Source organism: Dunckerocampus dactyliophorus, chromosome 18 (assembly GCF_027744805.1).
Source record: "Dunckerocampus dactyliophorus isolate RoL2022-P2 chromosome 18, RoL_Ddac_1.1, whole genome shotgun sequence".
In the NCBI taxonomy this organism is placed as follows: Eukaryota; Metazoa; Chordata; class Actinopteri; order Syngnathiformes; family Syngnathidae; genus Dunckerocampus; species Dunckerocampus dactyliophorus.
Genome location: NC_072836.1, coordinates 15,457,215 through 15,480,701, shown reverse-complemented (window position 1 = coordinate 15,480,701; position 23,487 = coordinate 15,457,215). Strand labels below are relative to the sequence as shown.

Here is a 23,487-nt window from a genome sequence, read left to right as displayed (position 1 = left end):
TCACCAGGGAGGTGTCCTGGTGGCATCCGGACTAGATGCCCGAGCCAGTTGAAGTGGCTCGGGACCCTATCTATTAGGGTGAGTCCAGCCCTACGGAGGAAACTCATTTCGGCCGCTTATAGCTGCAATCTCGTTCTTTCAGTCCCAACCCAAATCTCATGACCATAGGTGAGAGTGGGAACATACAGTAGATCGACCAGTAAATTGAGAGCGATGCCTTCTGGCGCCACTCTGTCTTCACCTCGACGGTCCGGTACAGCAACCGCATTACCACAGACGCCTGTCGACGTCACGTTCCAACCTCCAACCACATACAAAATCGGATTTTAACAAAAAAAATCTGAATTGGGCATCATGCCCTGCAGTTTAAACGTACCCTAGGTGTAAACTTTATGCTTGCAACTTTTAGTACAGTGGGATATCAAACTTGGAACACAATCTATTTCCGGGAGCTTGTCAACCACCAATTTCTTCATCCATCCATTCCTTTTCTAGCGCTTATCCTGTTCAGGGCGATCGGGGTCTGGAGCCAAAACCAGCTCTTTTCTGGGTGAAAGACTGACTACTCCCTGGACTGGTCACCAGTCAATCACTGGGTACACACAAAGGCGGGCACTGAGTCACTGAGTGGGAAATGAGCCTACACTGTCTGCACAGAAGTCAGGCTGGTGAACCGCTCTGCTATTAGAGACTCCAAGAGTTCAGAATGAATTTCCTGTCGGAAATAATGGGAATAATGTGTTCCGGGGTTAGACTGTCTCTGTCATGGAACCTGTTAACCTGAAATGCGTTAAAGCTGGTCCCGGTTTTGGAATGTGGAAAGCAAAGCAAAACACATGCAAAGAGTCTTTTGATGCTCACCGAACTGAGGTCAAAAGGTTTTGTGCAACTTTTAAGGCACATTTTTCCGGAAATATACAGCACACCAATATTGTCTCGCACTTCATTTCCGATTCCAGTATCGACCAACACCAATATAGGCGACGATACAATTTGGAAAACATTGCGTGGAAACATCCATATAAGAACAAAGTGCACACAATCAGTGAAATTATAAACTGTACTTATTCAGAACATTATGCATGAACTCACCATCAACAAAACGTATTCAATTAGAAGTATTAAAGAAAGACGCTTTACTACCCCCTCACATAAGCAGCACTTTTAGTGCAAATTGAATACAGTAATCCCTCGTTTATCGTGGTTAATTGGTTCCAGACCAGCCTGTGATAACTGAATAAGTAGGATTCCTTATTTATAAATCAAATCTTTTTGTGTTACAACATACAAAACGTGTTTATGACCTTCTAAATACAGTTTTTAACATTCCTAGAGCCCTTTAGACATGATATAACACCCCTATAGTCACCTATACACTTGTATTACCCAATATAAGTCGACATAACCAGAGAAAATAAGCCATTAAGACATAAGACTCGTGCTCGTGTGTGTTGGCGATAAACAGTGACGTCAACAGTAGCCTGTGTTTTTATTATGATGATTATTATGTTATTATTATTGCGCCCGTTGTGAGATCATTCAAATCTGCAATAAAAGCCTGTTGTTCCAGTCATCAAGTCGGATGCTTGTGTGCCGCAAACATTACAGGAACATTCCTGACACCGAGTGACCAATGTAGATAATACGACATAGCATCACATCTTCTGAATGCCTTATATTTGTGTTCATTTAGCCTTGAAAATGCATAGTTTAGGCAAAAAATGCATAAACTTTACTTAAATATGCACATTTATTTTGACTATTAACAGGCCATATTCAACTACCAAACAGCATGATTTATTCAGTAATATATTTCTGGAAAACTGTGAGAGTGAAGCCGCGAAATTCGAAACGCAATGTGGCGAGAGGCGACTGTATTGTTATCGGAAAACAATACCGATATGAACCGATGTCATTTCTAAGCCAATATTGGCCAATGATAACGGTCAGCCTGGCCTATAAAGCAGTTGATGTCAATGATGTCAGATGAGAGAAAGGGAGGCACTTTTGAAAGGGTGAAAAAAGGCACGGTTGTACGACGATTAAAGCAATTCTTTATCTTGTTTCTGTCACTCCCGCTGGACTCCACATTCCCTTCAGTCCACACATTAACAGCACAAAAGCTCCCACTCGCTTTCCCTCCTCTTAAACCTGCCCATGGACACACACAAACGCACACAAACGCACACTCTGAGAAACACTGCTAAAAGTTTCCTGTTCTGTTTCCAATTGTCCTCATCTTCTTTACGTTTTGTTAAATTGCCCAATCTCACCTCTTTCCATCAGATAACTGTGATTTGATGCGTTAATAATATTCTTAATTTTATCATAATTTAGAAAAAAAAATGAAATAAATAATACACTTGAAAAAATGTAAGAAATTCAGAAACTTAAAATACACACTAAATGAGGATTAAATTTATGTTAATATTTCTGTAGATGCCTCAGGAATAGAGTCATTCTGCGATTGGCTGGTGACCAGTCCAGGGTGTCAGCTGGGATAGGCTCCAGCATACCCCCGCGACCCTAATGAGGATAAGCGGCATTGAAAACGGATGGATGGATGGAATACAGTCATTGCCTGTTTCCCAGTCTTTTCAATGTCTGTCAGCAGGGAGCCTTTTGTACATCTGAAGTGACAAATTAGCCTTCAGTGCAGGCCACTGAGCTTGTCCAGCTCCTGCTGAGAAGCTCTAATTAGCACTGACCGCCTGTCAGTATTCTGTTCCTGCAACATAACCTACATCTCAATCGGAAACTTCTGTTGAGAAGACATGTATCATGACATAACCGTGGTTGTAATAAAATGTAGGAAGACACAAAGGAAAAGCAATGTGTGTTGAGTGTAAAAGTGGGAGCACCATGTGTGGGTTGGATGTACTGGCAATATTTTTGTGAGTGGGTGATTTTTTATTTTTTTTTGGCAGGGTAGAATACAAAGACACTGACTCACTGGAAAACAATACAAGGTCACATATCAAAAGTGTCTCTGGAATATATAGTAACAGAAAGCTGACACAGTATTCCAACACGTTTTCTATGGAGTACAGCTCTGGACAATTTTCCGAAAACCCATGCTGCGTTGTAGGAGATTCGCGACAGTGTGATGTCATTACCCAATTACACCCTTTTTTGGTGTGTGAATATTATGGGCGGAGATGTTCAGTAAAGTCACGATGAATACAGTTGTAGTCCGTGCGTTATTCCACATAAAGTTGGCACTAATAATGGAGCTACATTCGTTCCTTGCTCTGTCTGGCAAGTCACCGATCCCGGGATCCAACTGGCATGTGTCCTTTGAGATATTCATAGCAGCTATCGGGTTAGTTGATAGCTCGCGATGCCATACTGATCTACAAGCGACTGCAGACGTAAGCGGACTGTGTCGCTCAGCTCTGTGCAACACACCACCCAAGATCCTCTGTGCTGCACGCACCCCTTCGAACAGCCATTTCTCTGTAGGAACTCCATGCTTCATCCATCTAAGTGCTTTTTTCGAGAGGGCTGGCCAGATGATCCAGCACCCGTCCAACACGATAGTGACCTCTCCTGCTAGACTGATGTTTGCATGGCAAGGGAGTCATGCACTGCGGTCCACAGCGCTTTGAGTCCTTGTGGTGGTACATGAGGGTTAACTGGGCATCGTCAAGGTCTGGTCTGGCCTGGCCTGGTCGCCGGGCATTGACAGAGACATGGAGATGATGGTAAAGGACATTACAGCTTGCCTAACCAGTGATAAGGCCTGCCTGTACCTTTGCAGACCCGTGGTCACCAAAACTGTGGGCCCACATCCAAGTGGTCCTCTGTGGGCGGCTCCATGGCATTCCTCTGCACCAGGTGGAACAAAAGTTCACTGTGTGAAAAGATTCCATTTGATGAACAACTTTCATGCCACACAGAAAGTGCAGAAATGTGCAAACAAAGAGATTTTGAAATCTTCTCATTCATTTTAAATGGGAATTGTGTCAGGCAGTGTTTTGGAAATTACATCCCCATGGTTACACAGACAAAGTATAAATACCTTAAGTGCCATCGAGACATATTTTGATGTAACGTGTGGGGTTTCTTTGCACACTGACCAACATTTTTGCAAAAAAGCAACAAAATAACATATAATGGACAAATATGAAACTAAAGTGCTGTGTGATTGACAGCTGGGATAGGCTCCAGCTCCCCAGTGGCCCTAATGAGGACAAGCAGGATAGGAAATGAATGATTGAAAGCATGAAGCAATAAGAGGGGCTGCATTGCTGTGCAATGAGCAGCCTCTATTACTGCTTTGCAGCATTGCAGGCCCATAAGCAGACAAAGCAGACCCATAATTAAAAGCACAACCCCAAACCCTATAGTTAAAGATAATTATTATACAATAGTGTATTCATAAAATACAGTCACCAAATAGTTCTTTGACTCTCTGAATGTATCAAAAACTCAAGAGAGCGAAAAAAAATTTCACTCAGGTGATCACAATGATTGTTAACATGATTGCAGCTATTCGTTTTTTTTCCTAAAGCCTTTCCTTCCTTTCTAGGGGAAACTAAAAATGAGAGAAAATGTTTCTAACAAGCACTCAAGGGTAATTTTCACAATTTCCCTTTAGGTGCTCTAGCTGACCCAGATTTCAGGTCCTCTCTCGACTGGGCAAAGGGGAAAAAACTCATATCCAGACAAACACTTTTGACATGTAACATTTCTCTTGGCTGACAACACAGTGACCTTAGCGATATGAGCGAAGCGAGAACCTGTGGAGGTAGAAGGCACGAAACAAAAAGGAAGATATTAGCCTTCTACCCGTTTACCTTCCATTGTTTTTTTTAATCCAATCCCATACCTCCTTACCCTCCGCAACTACGCCTTGTCCATCATAACTGCTGCCTTGTTGTAACCCCCTTAATGGAGATCATGCGTATGGTGGTGAAACACCGTGAAACACAAACCGACCAGGATTTCATGCTGCCGATTCCGATAGTGATCATCCATGAGTGCAAACGGCTGATACCGATCACATGGATTAACTGTAGATTTTTCAGTTTATTTGTGATGAGTGTATTGGCCAGGGGCGCAGTTGGACAATTCCAAGGGCCCCTGGCAAGTAGGTAATTATTATAGCAAACGTTTGTGCGGATTGTCTTTTTTTTTGCCGTTATTTGTGTGAAACGATTTTTGTGTTATTTCACACAAACCTGAATTTAATTTATATATAGCAGCATAACAACACAGTCTGACTCACTGTGTCAACTTACTGACAACACTAAATTCATCATGCAGCAACTTAACACTCCAAAAGTATGCCTCAGAAATATACAAACAATATACAAACATGTAGTTTAAAATGGGGAAAAAACAAAATTTTTCCCATAAGGCATTGCGCCTGAGAAACGCATTGATTGGGACGCTGCAATGACATCAGCTACCCTCTGGGCTCTGTGCTCCTCTGGGTCACCGATGTAGCATTGTAGCACCATCCATCTGTGTTGTTCTGGCAGTAATTCATTATGGGTAGATGTGAAAATAGCTGCTGTTTGTTATTTTAAAGTCGTATTGGTACATGTAATGTATATTTCCTAGCTACCTTTTGAGTTGCTGTGTGATGAATTTAATGTTGTTCGTAAGTCGACACCATGAGTCAGACTGTTTTTTTGAGTAATGACTTTCCAAAGGGTTGACAAGCTCGTCGTGAATTTCTTCATGATTGGCTCCTGTCAAATAAAGAGCTGCCTGGTCCTCACGGACTCGTGCGCGCCGCAATGTGTCATTTTATGACACGGACACGTGCGAGTTGTACACCGATGCGACTTACATATGTACAAATCTGTTCTTTCCTCTAAATTCAGTATACACCGGTACATTCATCTTATCACTGATGTAAGACTTCCAAAGTGTGTGTCATAACTAATGCGCTTATTGTTTCTAAGGTGAATTAAAGAACATTTTACTTCCCCAAAATTCAAGGCACACATTACATAATGTGCACAACCTTACAGTTACCTTATGTAAGAGACTCCCACCACCTTCATCAATTTATAATTTACAGCTTTCATCAAATATGGCTGACCTTGTAAAGCTGTCTCTCTATGTTTGTCAAGAAAAAGGTACTTTTAATGCCGTGTTTTTATTCAGCTTAGGAGAGGAGAGGGAGGGAGATTATATTTTAAGTGCTGATGTGCACTGGGGTGGGTCCTTCACATGGCATTGGCTGATTCTCTACCTTGGAGTCTTTACCACAGTATTTCACTCATCATGTCACTCCATTGAAGTATACATTTTGGAGGCACAGGGATGAAATATTCGCATAAAAAGCAGGAAATATGCCCGTGAAAGAGGACAGATAAAGAATGGCAAAAGCAGCTGAGAATGAGAGAATACATGGAAAAGGGTTGGATTTCTTTAAAAGCAAACACAGAGCGACATACGCGGAGACCGAGGGGAATAGAGTGATCTGCATATCGATACTGCAATATCGATACTGCCGATACCAGCTCTTCATGCGCTGAAATCAATTCTCAAATCAAATTGTTGATACTTTCGATACGTCAGTCATTTGAGGTAATGTTTGTCTGTTGAAACGTTGCCCGATCCTAAACTCAGCCATGTGTGAATTGTGAACACATTTTTCATTCTTAAAAAGGAGGTCTTAATAATTAATCATTTCATGGTTTTAGTTACTTTTTTTTATTGTTTAAAACAGTGGTCCCCAAGCTTTTTTGACCCACGGACCGGCTTGTGTACCCACAAATCTCCCGCGGACCGGAGGTGGGGGGTGGGGTTCGTACATTACATCGGTCTAATTTATCTTATTTATGATGTATTGTGTAAAACTAAGACATGAATAACATCAAATTAAAAGCACAAAATGAATATCGAACCACCATCCACCAGTTCAAGCCTGGAGTTTTTCCAGAGAGATTATTACATTGCTGTTTGACGTGTGTGGTAAAAGGCAGTGTGCTAGCATGAATTCACTTGAGACAAATGTGCACATTAGCACTCAATAAGTCATCAAAACTTACCTTTATGCATTCCCACATAGTATCAGCATTTGACACCAAATATGAGGTGAAAGAAAAATGGTAAAAATACAGTAGTAGTCTATCTGTGCGGCATGAGATAAAGTTAGCACACGCACAATGGACATGCGTCAAGTGAGACGGATGTAACAGAGAGAATACGGCCACTTTTCAAAATAAAACATAAAAAAAATGAAATAATGGAAATTATTTTTTCTTTCTGTGCGGCCCGGTACCAAGTGACCCACAGACCAGCACCGGGGGTTGGGGAACACTGGTTTAAAACTCAATTTTTGAATATTTTGAATTGAATTGGTGACCAAGGCACAACTTAAGACTCATTTACTCCGAACTGCATTTGGCACACGCTTCTATTTATTTTTATTCTCTTCATATTTACATTTGATCTATTCTTTTATTATATTCTTCTTGTATTTTTGTGCTGTTTATCTGGCACTTTGGTTCAGCACTTTGGCTGTTTTTTTATTGGTCCTCTGTATATTCTAAAAATACAGTTAAACAAGAAACCTAAAGACATGGTCTCTCCAACATGCCCTGGGTCTTCCCTGAGGTCTGCTACCAGTCAGACTCCCCACGGAGGCGTCTAGGAGGCATCCTGACCTGATGCCCGAGCCACCTCATCTGGCTCCTCTCAATGCGGAGGAGCAACGGCTCTATTCCAGAGTTTCTCTTGGATGACAGTGCTTCTCACCCTCTCTGTAAGGGAGAGCCCAACCACCCAAAAGGAGAAAAGTAATTTTGGCCGCTTGTACCCGCAATCTTGTCCTTTCAGTCACAACCCAATGCTCATGACCATAGGTGAGAGTAGGAACGTAGATCGACCGGTAAATTGAGAACTGTCGCCTGTCGGTGTTGCGTTGGGCTTGCAGCCTGAAGAAGCAACGTGGGTCCCCACTCCGATTGGCCCACCACCCACAGGAGGGGCCAAAGGGGTCGGGTTGCAATGTGAGCTGGGTAGCAACTGAAAGCGGCGACCTTGGCAGTGCGAGCCTCCTTTGCAAGAACGCAAACTTTTTCAAAATGCCCTGCCATACCCGAGTTGGCTTAGTAAAATGTTCAAAGTGGCATTATAGTGGAGGCTCGGAGAGGAGGAGGAGGAGGAGACAGACCTTACTTATCACATGTGTAGCAGGTGGTTCCATGTTTCCTTCAAGTAGCACATAACTTGAAGTGCCTTAGTGTGACCTTTAATTTTAATTCTCTAAGATCCGCCCTTCCATCACCATGTTGGAATGGGTCAGAGTGATACAAAATGCATGCCACTTCTCCATGCCCTTTTTGCAATGATTGGCAGCATTTTTTGAGGACAAAAAAAATAAAAGGAACAATTTGACATTGAGTGAGAACAGCGTCTCAAAAGCGTTGAATTGGATTATGATTTTAATAGATTAGTTTATTTTTCTGAAACAGTGACAGGCTTCTGCTTTAATTACACTGCAGCCCAATTAAGTACATCATCCATCTTAACACTCCAGATAGACTAAGAACATGCTATTAGTAGCTGTAATTAGCATTACTATAACCATGTTTCCACCAAGTAATACGGGTTAGTTCAATACACTACACCCCAATTTGTTTTGTGTTTCCTCTGTGAGTGCATACTGTATTTTTTGGATTACAAATTATTCCGGAATATAAATTACATGCAAAAAAAATGCATAATGAAGAGGGGGGAAAAAAAAACACAGGAATATTACTCACAATGGGCTATAAATCGTGTTTATTTAGAAATGCACGTCACAAAATTCAGGACCAGACAGACTTTTAATTTGGAAAGGTAGCTACTCAACTACACAATATCGCACAGAACAACAGGCTAAATAGGAAAACAGTTTGAAAACAGTTTTTCAGCTCCACAATAGCATAAAGAACATAACAAGCCAGCGAGTGCAACAAGCAAGTTACAGATTAGCGAGTTCACCAAGCTCCCGATCCCAATCCACATCGCTGAACCCACTGAATCTATCCACAGCGATGATGTTCACGGGAAAAAAGCGCATCAAGAGGTTGAAGTTTAATTGTGAAATGTAAACTTGTTGGAGCTGAGGGCATAATCCATATTTTAAAAAAAAAACAGTTATTTTCAAGCTTTTTACGGAATATTAACTAAAGGCAAAACAGCCGATTTCAACACAAGTATGAGAGCCAGTCTCTCTTTAATCATTAAATAAGGAAGACACACCACACAATAAAACCAGAGGACAAATGGAAGGCTTCAAAATCACACATTTAAAAGCAAAGAGCTCCCATCAGATGGCCATGCCTCTCCTCCACCTCCAGTGTGCGTGTGTGCAGAAATGCTTGAGCGGTTTGTGTGACCTTGTTGTGAAGCTTAGAGAAATACTTATCTTTAAAAACAGTTTGTGAAGCCGGACACTAAAAATAATGAAGCATCTGAGCCTGATCCTTCAGATAAATTTTCACCATGACAACTGCAGATAGTGATGTCTCCCTCGAGATAAGAATGGCTTCCTACCAAGCATACTGACTAAAAACTTCTTCTGTTTATCATCACACGAACCTTTGTTGAACATGAGCGCATCTCTATGTGCTCTGGGCTCATCCTACCGCAAGCATACAGAACCATTTTGCCATTTTTGCTGTTTGTTTCCGCTGTGTGCCTCGGGCCAATGACAAATGAACACGGGCCACACATTTGGCTTTTTATCTGGTGTGATGACTTATTACTCTCGCGGGCAAGCGATGGCGGTTGAGAGCAGAGTGGGAGTTTTGTTGCAGCTGGAGCTGGTCAATGCGATACACCAGTAAGCCACATTGCTTTTTGGAGGTGCACTTCACACAATGCTTGCAGAGCGAGGCCCCTCTAGCTGGGTATTGGGGACTGGGTTCAGGGCTGGGGCTTGCAGGGCGCTTGCCTGTTCCGTGTTGAGTTCAAAATGCGTGCCTGATGGTCACTGTCTTGGATGGGAGGACACTGATGTGATAATGCTTTTTTTTTTTCCTAATATTTTTGGAACTGATTGGCGAAGTCCCAAAGATCGACTGGTCAATCGGTTGGCGACCCCAGATGTAGTTGTTCATATTACAAAAAACATCTGACTTGTGTGTGTGTGTCAGTGTGCGTCTGAAAAGTGGCGCTCACCTTCACAAAACACAACGTCACACGAAGTGTGTTTGCAGAATTAAACATGGACCCATGGACGGTAATTGTCCTCCAAATTATTGCCAATAAATGGTATCATAATGTGAGTACACAGTATCAAAAGCAATAAACTTTCATTTCACAAGAGTATTTTGATTTGTAATCGGGATGTCAAGAGCTTTTAAATAACAACATAATACACTATAAAATAAGCAAAGACTAAAAAAAAGCCAATGAAAATATAATGGTCCCCGACTCTACCCATTGGCACAAAGAGACTTAATGACTGACAGGAGGGTTCACTCACTCCGTTCATTCCGCTATAGAACCAACGCACCCAGGTGCTGGGACAGAGGCACAGAGTTAACCCTATTGTCATCCAGCCCGTTTAGTAGAGAGGAAGAAAAATGCGCATGTCGAATTAATCAAGGCTGGCAAAATGATGGAGTTCATTTTTATTTACTGTATTGTGCGATTAATTGATTCATTGATTATCGTGACAGGCCTAGCCCCAATTTGTGGTCTCAGTCCTGGCACATTTGTGGCTATTGTTTTTATTCATTTTTGTTTTTATTATTGTTTTTTATTCAGAATATATGTCGGTGATACGTAACACAAACGTTCAGACGGCAGCAGCATCGGCTACATATCGGATTTGTGACCACATACGTGTTCACATTGACGAAAAAAATCAGATACAGGCCACGCATGAGAAAATAACCTGCAGTGTGAACGTAGCCTAAAGTAGAGGGATGCTCGCACAAGACCGGTTTCACCATTTTTGTGGTGCAAAACGATAGTCGTTAAGATACAATGGAGTAGGGCCTCTGCCAGCCGGCGACAGGCATTTGGGTGGGTGAGTCCACTCAGACTAAAGCTGTCCTATCTTGCCTTTGAACATGAACTGAAGAAGCCCGTTTAAATGAAAGGTGAAATGTCTTCTAAGACAACCCGGACTGTCTGGTTCCGATTGATTCAATCACCTGACTAGGAAACTATTGTAGCGATTGTTTAGTTGGACCTCATAACCTGAAATGCATCCCATTCTGGGCTGTTTAAGGAAATACTGTGTGAAGAAGCATTAGTCCACAATACGGAGCTTCCACCTCTGTTTATCTTGCTGTTGTCACACAAACATATCTGAAACACAACCATAGTCAATAATCTCACAAGGCTGGGATGTTTAGAGCAGGCACGCATTCACAATTCTGTTTATGCACACACCTCCATGCATTTACAAGCGACTGCACTGATCGGCATACTACTCTTTCGGGAGCTTAGTCAGTTTTGACCTACTGGAATGTAATCCAAGCTACACAGCCTTTGTGGAGTTATTATCAAGCTCACATAACAAAGTGGCATCCACTTTGCTATGTTCCTCCTGGCTGTTGTATCAACACATCACTTGCGGGGGCCAAATGGGATTTGTCATTCCTGGGTGGTGATGAAAGAACAGCAGTGTTGAAGGTTTGTTCGCTGACAAGCGCTTTCTGTTCAAAAGAGCTGTCACCGCGCCTGCACAAGTTCTGTGCCCAGCGCCGGCTATATTTTGCCATAAATGATGATAAAACAAAGATTAGAGGACATTTTTCCTCTTTAATTGTATTCACTTGTTCTACCTATTTTTACTTTTAAGAGACTATTATTTTAAACGCTTCACATGCATCGTAACACACACACAAACACGCAAAGCTCGACAATGCCCACTCTCTCTCTCCCCACTCTCATACTCTACGATTCTTTAGTGCTTCCAGTGCGGTAGAACCCTCTTCCTGAATTTTGTTCCCATTTTTCTCCCCAATCTCCAGCTTCACATTTGCTATCTCTTTCATGTTCTTATCTTTTATATGTATGCTCTCTCTCGCTCTCGCTCTCTCTTCTTCTCAGCTTCTCCTCTGAATCCAAACACAGAACATCCCACTGTGCCTCTCGTATTTCCCTATGCATCTCCTCATTGCTGAGGGGAGCAAGGACTGGACTCTTCCCTCTTCCTCTCCTCCTACACCCCATCCCTCCCCTCCTCTCGCTCTCCTCTCGTCATCTCGCTTCCTAACGGAGAGATAATGTTCTATTTCCAGCTGGTGATCATGGCTGGGACGGTTCTCCTGGCTTACTACTTCGAGTACACAGACACTTTCCCTGTGCACGTCCAAGGGTTCTTCTGCTATGACAAGACCTTCTCCAAGCCCTACCCAGGACCGGATAGCACCAGCAAGATCCCCCCTGTGCTCATCTACTCGCTTGTCTCAGCCATCCCCACTCTCACGGTAAGAGTTTTATCCGTTTAGAAGTGTTTGAGCAAAGCAAAGCTTGTAAGTGGGTGCGAGGGTGTTGAAAAGGACGGCTGTCAAAGTCACTGTCAAGCACTACATCGTGAAAAGTTCATTGTATCTCTTGTGAGTTTTTGCAGTGTCGTGTTGATAAGGTATCTTTGACATGAACTGCACTACTGATATAGTGAGCAGATTGGGAAGCTGCATGGAAGTGACACCCTCCCCCAAGCCCTGACAAGCAGGTGTGTGCGTGTGTGTGTGTGTTCAACATAATGGGACCGGGCAGACAGGTCATTATAGAAAGCGGCAGATTCAAGAACACTCCAAAAGACAAAAAAATAGAGAGCCAAAGTCAGCACATAGTTATCATGGCTGGCAGCAAGAGCAAAAAAACAATTGGTGGAGAATAAAAAGAGACAATAAACACAAAAGGAAGCAATTTAGAGGGTGTGCATGTGCTCTGTGCTTCTGGGAGCGTAAACTGTTGGGTCCCAAGCAAGCTGGAGTGCAGCGAACTTTAAATGGGCACCGCCATAAAACTAGACAGACCAAAAAAAACTAATTTGCCCAGATTATATCCAAAAGTAGTGATTATAATGAATAATAGATGTAGTTCTATACAGTTCTTACAGTAAGCCTGTTGAAACTGGACCATGAGGCAGTCGAACCAGCTGATTTCACCCAACTTTAATAATAAGCCCTGTATGATGCGTATGTCTGTACTGAATATGTCCATATGCCAGGGTTTCCAGTTAAACAGCACAGCACCTGACAGGCAAGACACAACCCACAATGTGGAATGCGAACCGACTCAGCACTAATCACAAATACGTCATTTTAAATGTTATTTGCAAAGAGCTGGCAAGGCGTGCCTGAGACAGGGCTGTAACTACAATTATTTACTTAGTCGGTTAATCTGAAGCTTTTCGTTTCGATTTATCAAGGAAATCGGTTAGGCCCTAGGTGGGCCAAATCATTTTGGTCCGCAAAATATCAGAAAAGAGGCAAAAATGACGATAACCGCAGTCCAAAAAGAAGCTGTAGTAATTCTACACGCGACAAATCAAAACACGATCGCTGCATAAGACTTCAAAACCTGATATTCGTGTCCACTTCACTACTTCCTGAAATTGCACTCGAGGCATCATGGGAACTGTAGTTCTTCTAGCCATCAGTTTGCCACAGCTTTGTTTAAGCCGGAGGGTAAAAGTAGAGACTTATAGTCTGGAATTTACGATATCTGAATTTTTGATTTGGAATATATGCGCTTTTTTACGTTTCACGTCCTACATTGGTAATGGTTTTGTACACACAAGGTTACATTGAAGTACATCACATTACAGTTTCACAGTTCAGCTTGTCCGAAAAGGAGTAGGAAGGAGCAGAGCTTGTATAATCCTACCCCTTCCTGGTGTTACAGCAGGGGCGTATTTAGTCATTTGGGGGCCCAAGGCAAACCCATCCACTGGGGCCCTCCTCCACATCCTTGTACTGCACTCACATACGTTTTTTCATTTATCTTAATTGTCATTTTTACAAAAGGTGAGTATGTAATTTATTATACTTTTTTTGTGCTTTTGAAATTGGTTACAGTTATGTCATCTGAAGTTAAATTTCCTGAGCCACATAAAGTCCTTGGGTAGTTTGGATTTTTTTAAAAAAAAAAACCCAAAACTGTCTCCTTCTCGCCCCTGGCATATTCACTCCACATCAGTTTTCCGGAATCAATCTGCACATGTGCAGTAACATGGAATAGTCCATAGCATGAAAACCGAGGGGGTAGCATTTGAAGTGCTCATGATAGATGACTCATTTTGATGTAGTTTTAAGCACGTGAATTAAGACTAAAACAGTAATATGTACTTGAAATCAAAGAAAACATCAATAATCGGTTGTTATGAAATGTTTGGGGGCCGCTGGAAATCTTGGGGCACCAGGCAATTACCTGTGTTTGCCTCATGGTAAGTCCGCCCTTGTGTCACAGCAACTATTTCTGTTTATTTCTTGTGTTTATACCAAATTTTAATCTTAAAATAAAAAGGACAGATGCTTTATTGACAAGACAAAGTATCAGTGATGAATGAAATAAATAAAAGGGCATTATCATGGTATATCTGTACGTGCGGATGCAGTGATTTTTACCAACTATGACATATGATTAACATATATATATTTTTATAATACATTATCACAGTAAATGCATTGTAAAACTCATTCTCATATATTTATATAAGACAGCATATATAAGACAGCAGCATCCACTGATTGCAGATGAACACAGGAGTTAACTCGTTTCGGATGAAGCAGTTCTTCAAAGCCCCCCCCAACTGCTGATGCCTTTTTTTTTTTTTTTTTTTAGTAGATCTGGGTCATAATACATCACTTACACCTACATTAGTGTTTCCTCACGTGCACCGGCAGAGAGTTCACAGTGCTCAACAGCAGCAAGGTAAATCACTGCACTAACTTCCCGTGATGGAGCCATTGTGGTACAAATAAGCTCTGCACTGCTGCTCGATGCTTTTCTTGATTCATTCCAGGCGGCAACACCGCAGTGCTTGCTGTAGAGATAATCAGCTGGCATCATATTATGCTCTTTTACTTTGTAGCTGCAAATCGGACATGAATAATAGGACTGACAATTGGACTTTTTGTAGGATATAGTGATCGGTAACTCCAGGTCGGGTAATTCCCGCAACATAAATCTTTAGAATGACTTTCTTTAGACTCGGGGTTTCAAAGTTTGGCACGTTAATCCTCTCCTCAGAGAACATAAAACAGCTGGAGTCTATCCTACTCCCTTAAAAAGAGCTTCTGGGGACTATTTTGTGTTTTCGGCTCAACCTGGGCTTTGTCCTCACTCACCGTAAGGAACTAAAAATACATTAATTTGGTATTTACTTACTAACTTTGCACGTTATAAGGATACACGCAATATTTCCTTGGTTTCGCACCTCGCCTGCGCCAGCATACGCTACACTGGCTCACTCCTCACCCTCCAAAACCCATCTGCATCGCTCGACGTGCGCCTCCAAAAACCTAAACTTGCGGCGTGGCGCCTTTACCGTAATGGGGGTCTGTTTTTGTACATTACTTCCTGTGTGTACACTGTGTCCACAATTATTAGGCAATTTGCATGATTGATTATTAGTTTTATTATTCAACAATAACAGTGCTCTTGGTTTATCCAAAATGTTAATACCGTAAACGTCAAACTTGAATATCTCAGGAGGTGAAAGTTTTGGCTACTTTATTTTGATTTTTCAGTCTGAATCATAAACAACACAAACTCTACAAATAAATATTTGACATTTCCAAAAATCAATCAGTTGCCAATATAGCCACCTATCTTTTCAATACTACGAAAAAGCCTTCCATGCATGGAGTCTTGATCATTTGACCATCAACTTTTTGTGCAGCAGCAACCAAAGCCTCCTAGACATCGTTCAAAGAGGTGTACCTTTTTTCTTCACTCTAAATCATAAATTTAAGGGCCCACAAGTATTAATAGGGTTTTGGTCAGGTGAGCAAGGAGGTCATGTCATTATTTTTTGAAGACTTTTACTAGCTAGCCACGCAGTGGAGTACGTGGATGCATGAGATGGAGCATTGTCCTGCATAAAAACCACAGTCTTCTTGAAAGATGCACACTTTTTCCTGTATCACTGTGTGAAAAAAGTAGCGGCAGGTTTGGGAGTTGAGTTTGAGTCCATCTTCAACCTGAAAAAGGCCCAACAAGCTCATCTTTTAATCATTTCAACCCTTACCAGCACCCCACCTCCACCTTGCTGGCGTCTGAGTTGGAGGGGAGTTCTCCAAAACATGTATTTGACCGAACTCCGACAAAATGTGTACGCGCCGCAGACGTAACCAGCGTGGTCCGCGGAAGGTTATATGCAAATGAGCTCATGTCTGCCTTGGCACACAATGTGAACTTCAGAGTATTTGCGTGTTATCTGTCCGTTTTTTCGTCAAAATTCAGACAATAACAAAAGTGACCCTGATTCAAAATTAAAAATATGGCATAATGTCCAGGATACATGTTACCTTCAGGATTTCTAATCTATTTTTTCTAATGCTAATGCTTTCTCATGCTTCCTGGGAAGGTGACGTGTGTTACTGCAGCGCTGTAACTAACAATGCTTTAAAGAACACAGTGTTAAGTCTGGCACGGAGTTTGAAGTCTCGTGTTACGTGCGAGATAGGTCGCCATTTTGGAGCATGCTTGCGGCAATTCGAGGTAAGTCTGAAGCATTGATAGTGATAGATCTAGATGACAGAGCGATAGATAGCGATACTATGCAACGATTCAGTTTTGCACGTTTGTTATGTTATAATACGCTATTGGGATTCCTTTGAGGAGACTGACCTGGAAGCATGATGCAGGCTCAAGTCTGGCACATTATCGAGTGTGAGTGCTCTGATCAGAACCCACAGCAACACAGAATAAAGTAAGACTCAGTAATAATTGTATGATTCATGACTGCAATCGTTACTTTGTGTGTAATTATTGACCGCCGCCATCTTCCACAAGAGAAATACTTGTGACTCAAAATATGGAAATATAAATAACGCACAAAAATAGATAATAAAAATAGACAGAGAGGACCGCTTTTATGAGTGACTCAAATATGTGTTATCACGCCATTTCTTAAAATTACACATGTGCTGAGGTGTTACTTGGGGTGTTGACGCCAGACAGGAATTACGCTCATTCCCAGTTCTATATTTGTATTTAGGATTACACAAGGGTAGCAAGGCGTGTGGGGGCTGTACAACAAATAATCAGCAAAAAATCACCAAAATTGTGGCATCAGTACTAACAATTTGTTATTGTAGCAGGTACCTCAATCTATACATGGTCATAGGAGTGTAAAATCATGCTCTTTGTTTAATAAAGGGGGCTAAATGCGTGGCCATGCTGGCTCGCATTGCAACTATCAGTGCTTTTTCGGTCTGTCACCAACTCCCTTTTATTGTGCCTATAGCCATTATTTGTGCCTAAGCATCCATGTGACCTGCTGTCATAAACACAGAGCCCCCCTCAGTTTAGACTGGTGCACCACAAGCCCATGGGTCAAAGACACAGATGGCAGGGTGGGATTCACGGTGGGACCGGGCAGCACTGCTTGTTGTGGCACAGGCTGCCGTACTGGCATTCTTGCTTCTGCTCTGTGAATGCAGGGCAAATAGACAAAATATATCTGCATATTGTGCAAATGTAACGTGTTGAGCATGTTTGAAATAAATTGTCACTGTGTATTATTTGTGTGCGTGCACAGTAAATTGTGGAGCAGTTACATTAAATGTCCAAATACATATGGAGTATTGCTGTCAATCATCTTATTAACAGGATTATTTGGGCAACACTTCAAAACACACTATTGTGGGACCTCCGAGACTTTAGAACTGTTGAAAAACAGGCCTTTCATCTGAGCTGGGTGTACAGTATAAGATATTCCTGGTGGCCCGAGTCAGCCCCTGCATCGACTCGGTGGATTATGCACTGAACAGTCTAATGGAGACAGAGCTGGAACGTGCGCATGCCTTGTTCTCGCTGATCGACTACTTGTATCAGAGGTTAACAAACCTAACAAGATGGGTTTTTTTCTGTGTGGTCCCCACGAAGAGACGGGACATTAACTACGAAGACTTCTTGTCTTATCTGTTCTTGAAGTTAGGTTCCATGAGTTATTTAGGTCTTCTATTTGTAACAGTACAGCTCTGAGTAATTCAGTGACTATACGCAGTATGCAGTGCAAGTGGACGGACACAAAACACACAAATCCGAAAATACTTTCACCATGAAAGGTGCAGTGTTGGCCAAATCACTTTTTAAAAAGTAACTAATTAAATTTACTAGTCAGTTAATTAGTAACGGAATTATTTCTCCAGTGCCTTGCGATGGGTGTACCCTGCCTCTCTCCCGAAGTCAGCTGGGATGGGCTCCAGCATACCCCCGCGACCCTCGTGAGGATAAGCGGCATAGAAAATGAATGGATGGATGGATGGATTACTCCTCCATAAATAGTTACCAGGGAAAGTAATTATTGCATTACATTTTTGAAACACGTTGTTGATTCATGGTGAGGTAGCTTTGGTGGGGTCAATTCACACCAAATGTGTTGTTCCCTATTTCTCTGTTATTAAGTGGCGCCCAGTACAGGGTCCGACAGACTGCCACGATCCCTAAGTGGTATCAGAAATGGATAGATTGATGAATCGTGGGTTTTCACACTCACTAAATGCTGTCTCTCTCACTTGAATCCAAATATAAACTGTATAGAGACTACACCAGGGCAGCTGTAACTACAGATGTAGCTTACCACCACCAGTGTGTGACTGAGGAGTGAATGAATAATGGGTTCACACTTCGTTGTGAAGCATTTTGGTTGCCTTGAAAAGCAATATAAAATCTAATCCATTATTATTATTATTATTATTATTATTAGTAGTAGTAGTAGTAGTAGTAGTATTAACACCTGATCAAAATTTGAAGACCAATTGAAAAAGTGCACAAATTTACATTTTGCACTTTTGGATCTGCAGGAGATTCTAAGTAGAGCTTCAAAATGCAAAAAGACGAAATGTGAATGAGGAAAAAAAAGATTTGGAGTCAGAGTCTGATTTTTTGCAAACAAACATTATTCCCTTGCCATCCATCCCCAAATGTTCTCAAAGGTCACATAAGTCCCCGCTTTTCATAGCTGTCTCAGGCAATGCCTGTTGCGACAGAGTATTAAAATAATCGGCAATTTCCAGATTTCCAATTTACAAAAATAAAGTCGGAAATGTATCAGAAAAAACCTCTTAATATTACAAGAATAACGTCCTACATTCACGAGAAAAAACGTGTAACTTCATGTTACAAGCATTGCCTGAGACAGCTATGAAAAGCCGGGACTTATGTGACCGTTGGCCTTGGGAATGTGGACGAGGCGAGGTTAGGAATTCGGAAGTGAGATGGGCTAGCCATGCTCATCTGTTTGTGCTCAACTGCTTTGTTTTGCTGCCACGTTATAAATAAAAGCTCACGTGACGCAAGAGGAAAGTGTCCTTCCTTTACGAAGAGATATTTTCCGTATGGCACGATGGACACATAATACTGCGACTATTCTCGTAAATTTACGACTTTATTCTAATATTTTGACATTTTTCTCGTAAATGTACGACTAATAACGCCGTCCTATGACAGTGTTACATTGTTAGTGTCACATTTTCGCCAAGATTTTGGCATTTAAAAGGTCTTAAACTTTCAATCATATATTTAAGTGACATATTTCTCTGTCCCACTTATCTACACTTCTGTTCGGGTTGTGTCTTTATCCTCTTCAGCCTTCTCAGTAAATCTTCTCTTCTTACAGCCACATCATCATAAAAAGGCCACGTCTGATTGCACATTCGTTTGCCTAATAGCCACTGACACAAATCAAGATCCGATTACTTGCAGAGAGAAGAACCTCCCAGCCTGCCATTGTGCGGGCAAAATGACTCCGGATTGTGTTTGCACATGAACAGAGTTGATCGTATCCGTATTAATGTTCATTTCCTCGCTTCACTCTCTCACCATTATCTATATCATGCAAGTGAGTACACTTGTAATAATCGACACTCATTGTTTGCCTTTGCGATTCTTTGTGTTCATTCAGCCATGGCACAACATCGCAGTCCTTTCTTCAGATGATAGTGGGTCCAGGAATACTAGGATTTTAGTACCGTAAACATAAAATTGTTGTTTTTTCCATGAAATTCAGGGATGGCATTGTGTCTTGGGGCTCTTTTGATTACTGATATCAATCTCGGAAACTGTCATAATTAGTTTGCCAGGTGAGCCCCATGTTCCACATTATTAAACATGCCACAGATTTCAGGAAATAAAGAAAAGAAAAAGGATCTCTCTGTTGACAATATTGCAATGCCTTGGGCAAGGCATGAAAACATGCAATAGTTCACAAAAACGTTCGTAAGGTGAAGGAATGTGTGGCTGATTCAGATGGCAGCCGGGAATCTGCTGATAAAAAGGCACAATGAGAAAGGTTTCTGCCAGACAAATTTATCAAATCAAGAGAGCACCTGCTGAAAAAGCCATTACAAAGCAGAAAATAGGTATTTCAAGCTGCTGGTGCCTCTGAAGTCCCATAAACATCAAGGGGTAGGATCCTCCAGAGGCTTGTAGTTATGCATAAACCTACCCTAGCCAATACTCACGAGCAGAAACGGTTGGAGTGGGCCAACAAGTACATGAAGATTTTCAAACAATCCTGTTTACCGATGAGGGCTGTGCAACCTTGGGTGGTCCGGATGGATGAAGTAGAGTACGGCCAGCATATCTCAACAAGGCTATGATGTCAGCAAGGAGGTGGCTGAATCATGTTTTGGATCAGAATCAGTGGGAGAGAGCTGGTAGGCCCTTTATGGTCAATGAAGGTGTGAAAATGACCTCAGCAAAGTATGTAGCGTTTCTGACTGACCACTTTGTTCCACGGTACAATAAGAAGAACTGTACATTCTGTAGCAAAATGACCTTCATGCACGGCAATGCACCATGTCATGATGCAAAGAAGTGATACAACTCGCCGCTCGCATTAAAACATGCAAAAACTGGGATTTCTAACTATATATTATTTGGTCAAAACAATGACTGTGATTGGAAATGATCAGACTCCATTGAAATGGCTTACACGATGTCCATTGTTTGGTGGGATACACATCTATATTATGAGCAGCTCAACTAAGAATGGTTTCCCGATAAATGGCAGAAAAACATAGATTGAGGTTGGGCATCTAACATGAATAATGGTAAAAAAAGACTAAAGAGCTACAGTGCAGCAAAAGTACTACAACGGTGTGTATTAGGCCTACCACCCCACTGCTTTAAAAGCAATGCCCGAGGCAAAGTGCTCAAGTGCGCTAGTCCACAAGTGACAGCACAGTACCTTGACTGTCATATATTCTGATGTGCAAAGCTCTCCATGCACCGATGGTCATGGTGGACACTATGCTGTCTTTAAATTACCCCCTCAGTTAATATCTCAGCGTCTGACTGCACCCCTAATATCGCTGACTTCATTCAACTGATTAAACCCCCTTCCGCTTTAATTTCATGCTTGCGTTATTGTTTAGATGGTTGCCAAGGAACACCCTCAAGGGTTGTGTTGCACTAATGGACGAAAGCACAAGCTAAGCACACACTGGCCAGGCCTCCACATGTTTTTACCTAATTTAACTTGGCTGGACCTGCTTGAAATGCCGAAACATTTTCATCCCGTCTCTGAGTTTCTGTTTCAGTCGCTTCAAAAGCTCAGACTCTCAGACTGGAGATTGTTGTCATATGGGGAGCGTAAAAATGAGTTTGGTTTGAATGCAACTAGTGTTAACAAATGGCCCAACTGGTCAATGCTATACACACACACACACACACACACAGTACTGTGTGTGTGTGTATGTATGTATGCACTGTGTAAGCCCACATGCACACTTCCCCAACAGTAAGTTACCCAGCATGTCTTGGGGTTGTAAAATAGTATAAAATAGTATCATTTTGCATGTATATCAGTGTGTAAGCATTGCTTGATGCTGGCATTAAACCGCATGGTGCAGTTACATTGTATGTTCCATATGTTCTTTGCCTGGATCGTTCAGTGGATAACATCGCTGGATTTTGGTATAGGTGGACTGGGATAAGCCAGTGGTCCCCAACCCCCGAAACCGGGCTGCGGTACCGGGCCACACAGAAAGAAAAAATAATTTCCATGATGTTTTATTTTGAAAAGTGGCTGGATTCTCTTGGTTACATCCGTCTCACTTGAAGCATATCCATTGTGCGTGTGCTAACTTTCTCTCACCGCACAGATAGACTACTACTGTATTTTTAGCATTTTTCTTTCACCTCATATCTGGTGTCAAATGCTGATACTATGTGGGAATGCATAAAGGTAAGTTTTGATGACTTATTGAGTGCTAATGTGCACATTTGTCTCAAGTTAATTCATGCTAGCACACTGCCTTTTACCACACACGTCAAACAGCCATGTAATAATCTCTCTGGAAAAACCCCAGGCTTGAACTGGTGGATGGTGGGTCGGCATTCAGATGTTGTTCATGTGTTCATTTTACACAATACATAATAAATAAGATAAATTAGATCGCTATAATGTACGACCTCTCCGGTCCGCGGGAGGTTTGTGGGAACACAAGCCGGTCCGTTGGTCAAAAAAGGTTGGGGATCACTGCCTTATGCTATACGCTGGCACCTCAGATGAGCGATACAATAAATTATAGAGTCATACCAGCTCGGATGTTGCCTGGGTCAACAAGGTCCGCAACAGATGGGGAACAAGAACAAGACATTCCTGGAGGAGGGCGGACAACACAGCACTGATGGAGTGCTACACTTGTAGTAAACCCCGCAAAAGGGCATGCATGCATGCGCTATGACATGCGAGCTTCATAATAAAATCTATCAATTGCCATCTACTTTCTTGTTCTTGTCATATTGCAGAAACCCCTCTTTGCCACCGTGCCGTCTGACAAATGACTTCAATTCACTTTTGTTTGCTTTAAATGCTGCAACCGTGTGTATAGTTTGTGTTACATGCTTTGCACCACACAAACAAACCCACAACCATGCAGTCAAGGCAAAGATGAGTGTTCTGAGCAGTGCAGGCTTTCTGTAACCCGTTCAAGTCAATGAACTGAGCTTATTAGACTAAATATACTATTGGACATAGACCACTACAGTAGGTGATGCAGGGTTGCCATGACAATGACACAGCTGCTACTTGATTGAAAGTGAGTGTACTATTAAAAAGGTAGAATGCTGTTTAAACAAGTAATCCTTTGATAAATTGCCAAAAAGGGGAGGAAACAAAATGTTCGACTAAACCAGCCTGTTATAATAGCCTAGGAAACACATAGTACGGGACATTTCAGTTTGTGGCGAGTATACACCATCACTGATCACTTTTTAACCCGCTGTGTTTGTCATTAGGTTAATGCATAGTCAACCACTTGACTTTTAACTTTCGTCCTAATACAGGGGGTCCTCGGGTTAAGTAAAAGTTCCGTTTTAATGTTCCGATCT

The 23,487-nt window shown here is 41.9% G+C and overlaps 1 protein-coding gene across 4 annotated transcripts in view; it reads left to right on the top strand.

Moving 5' to 3' along the window:
- Positions 1-23,487, top strand: part of plppr2a (phospholipid phosphatase related 2a) — a 58,513-nt gene that overhangs the window by 19,651 nt on the left and 15,375 nt on the right. For all 4 annotated transcript variants that reach the window (XR_008566719.1, XR_008566718.1, XM_054759169.1 and 1 more), the window contains exon 3: positions 12,210-12,398. Coding sequence is in view for 2 of the 4 variants with exons in the window: in XM_054759169.1 (XP_054615144.1) it covers positions 12,210-12,398 (189 nt within the window). In the remaining 2 variants the exon portion in view is untranslated. The remainder of the gene's footprint in view (positions 1-12,209; positions 12,399-23,487) is intronic.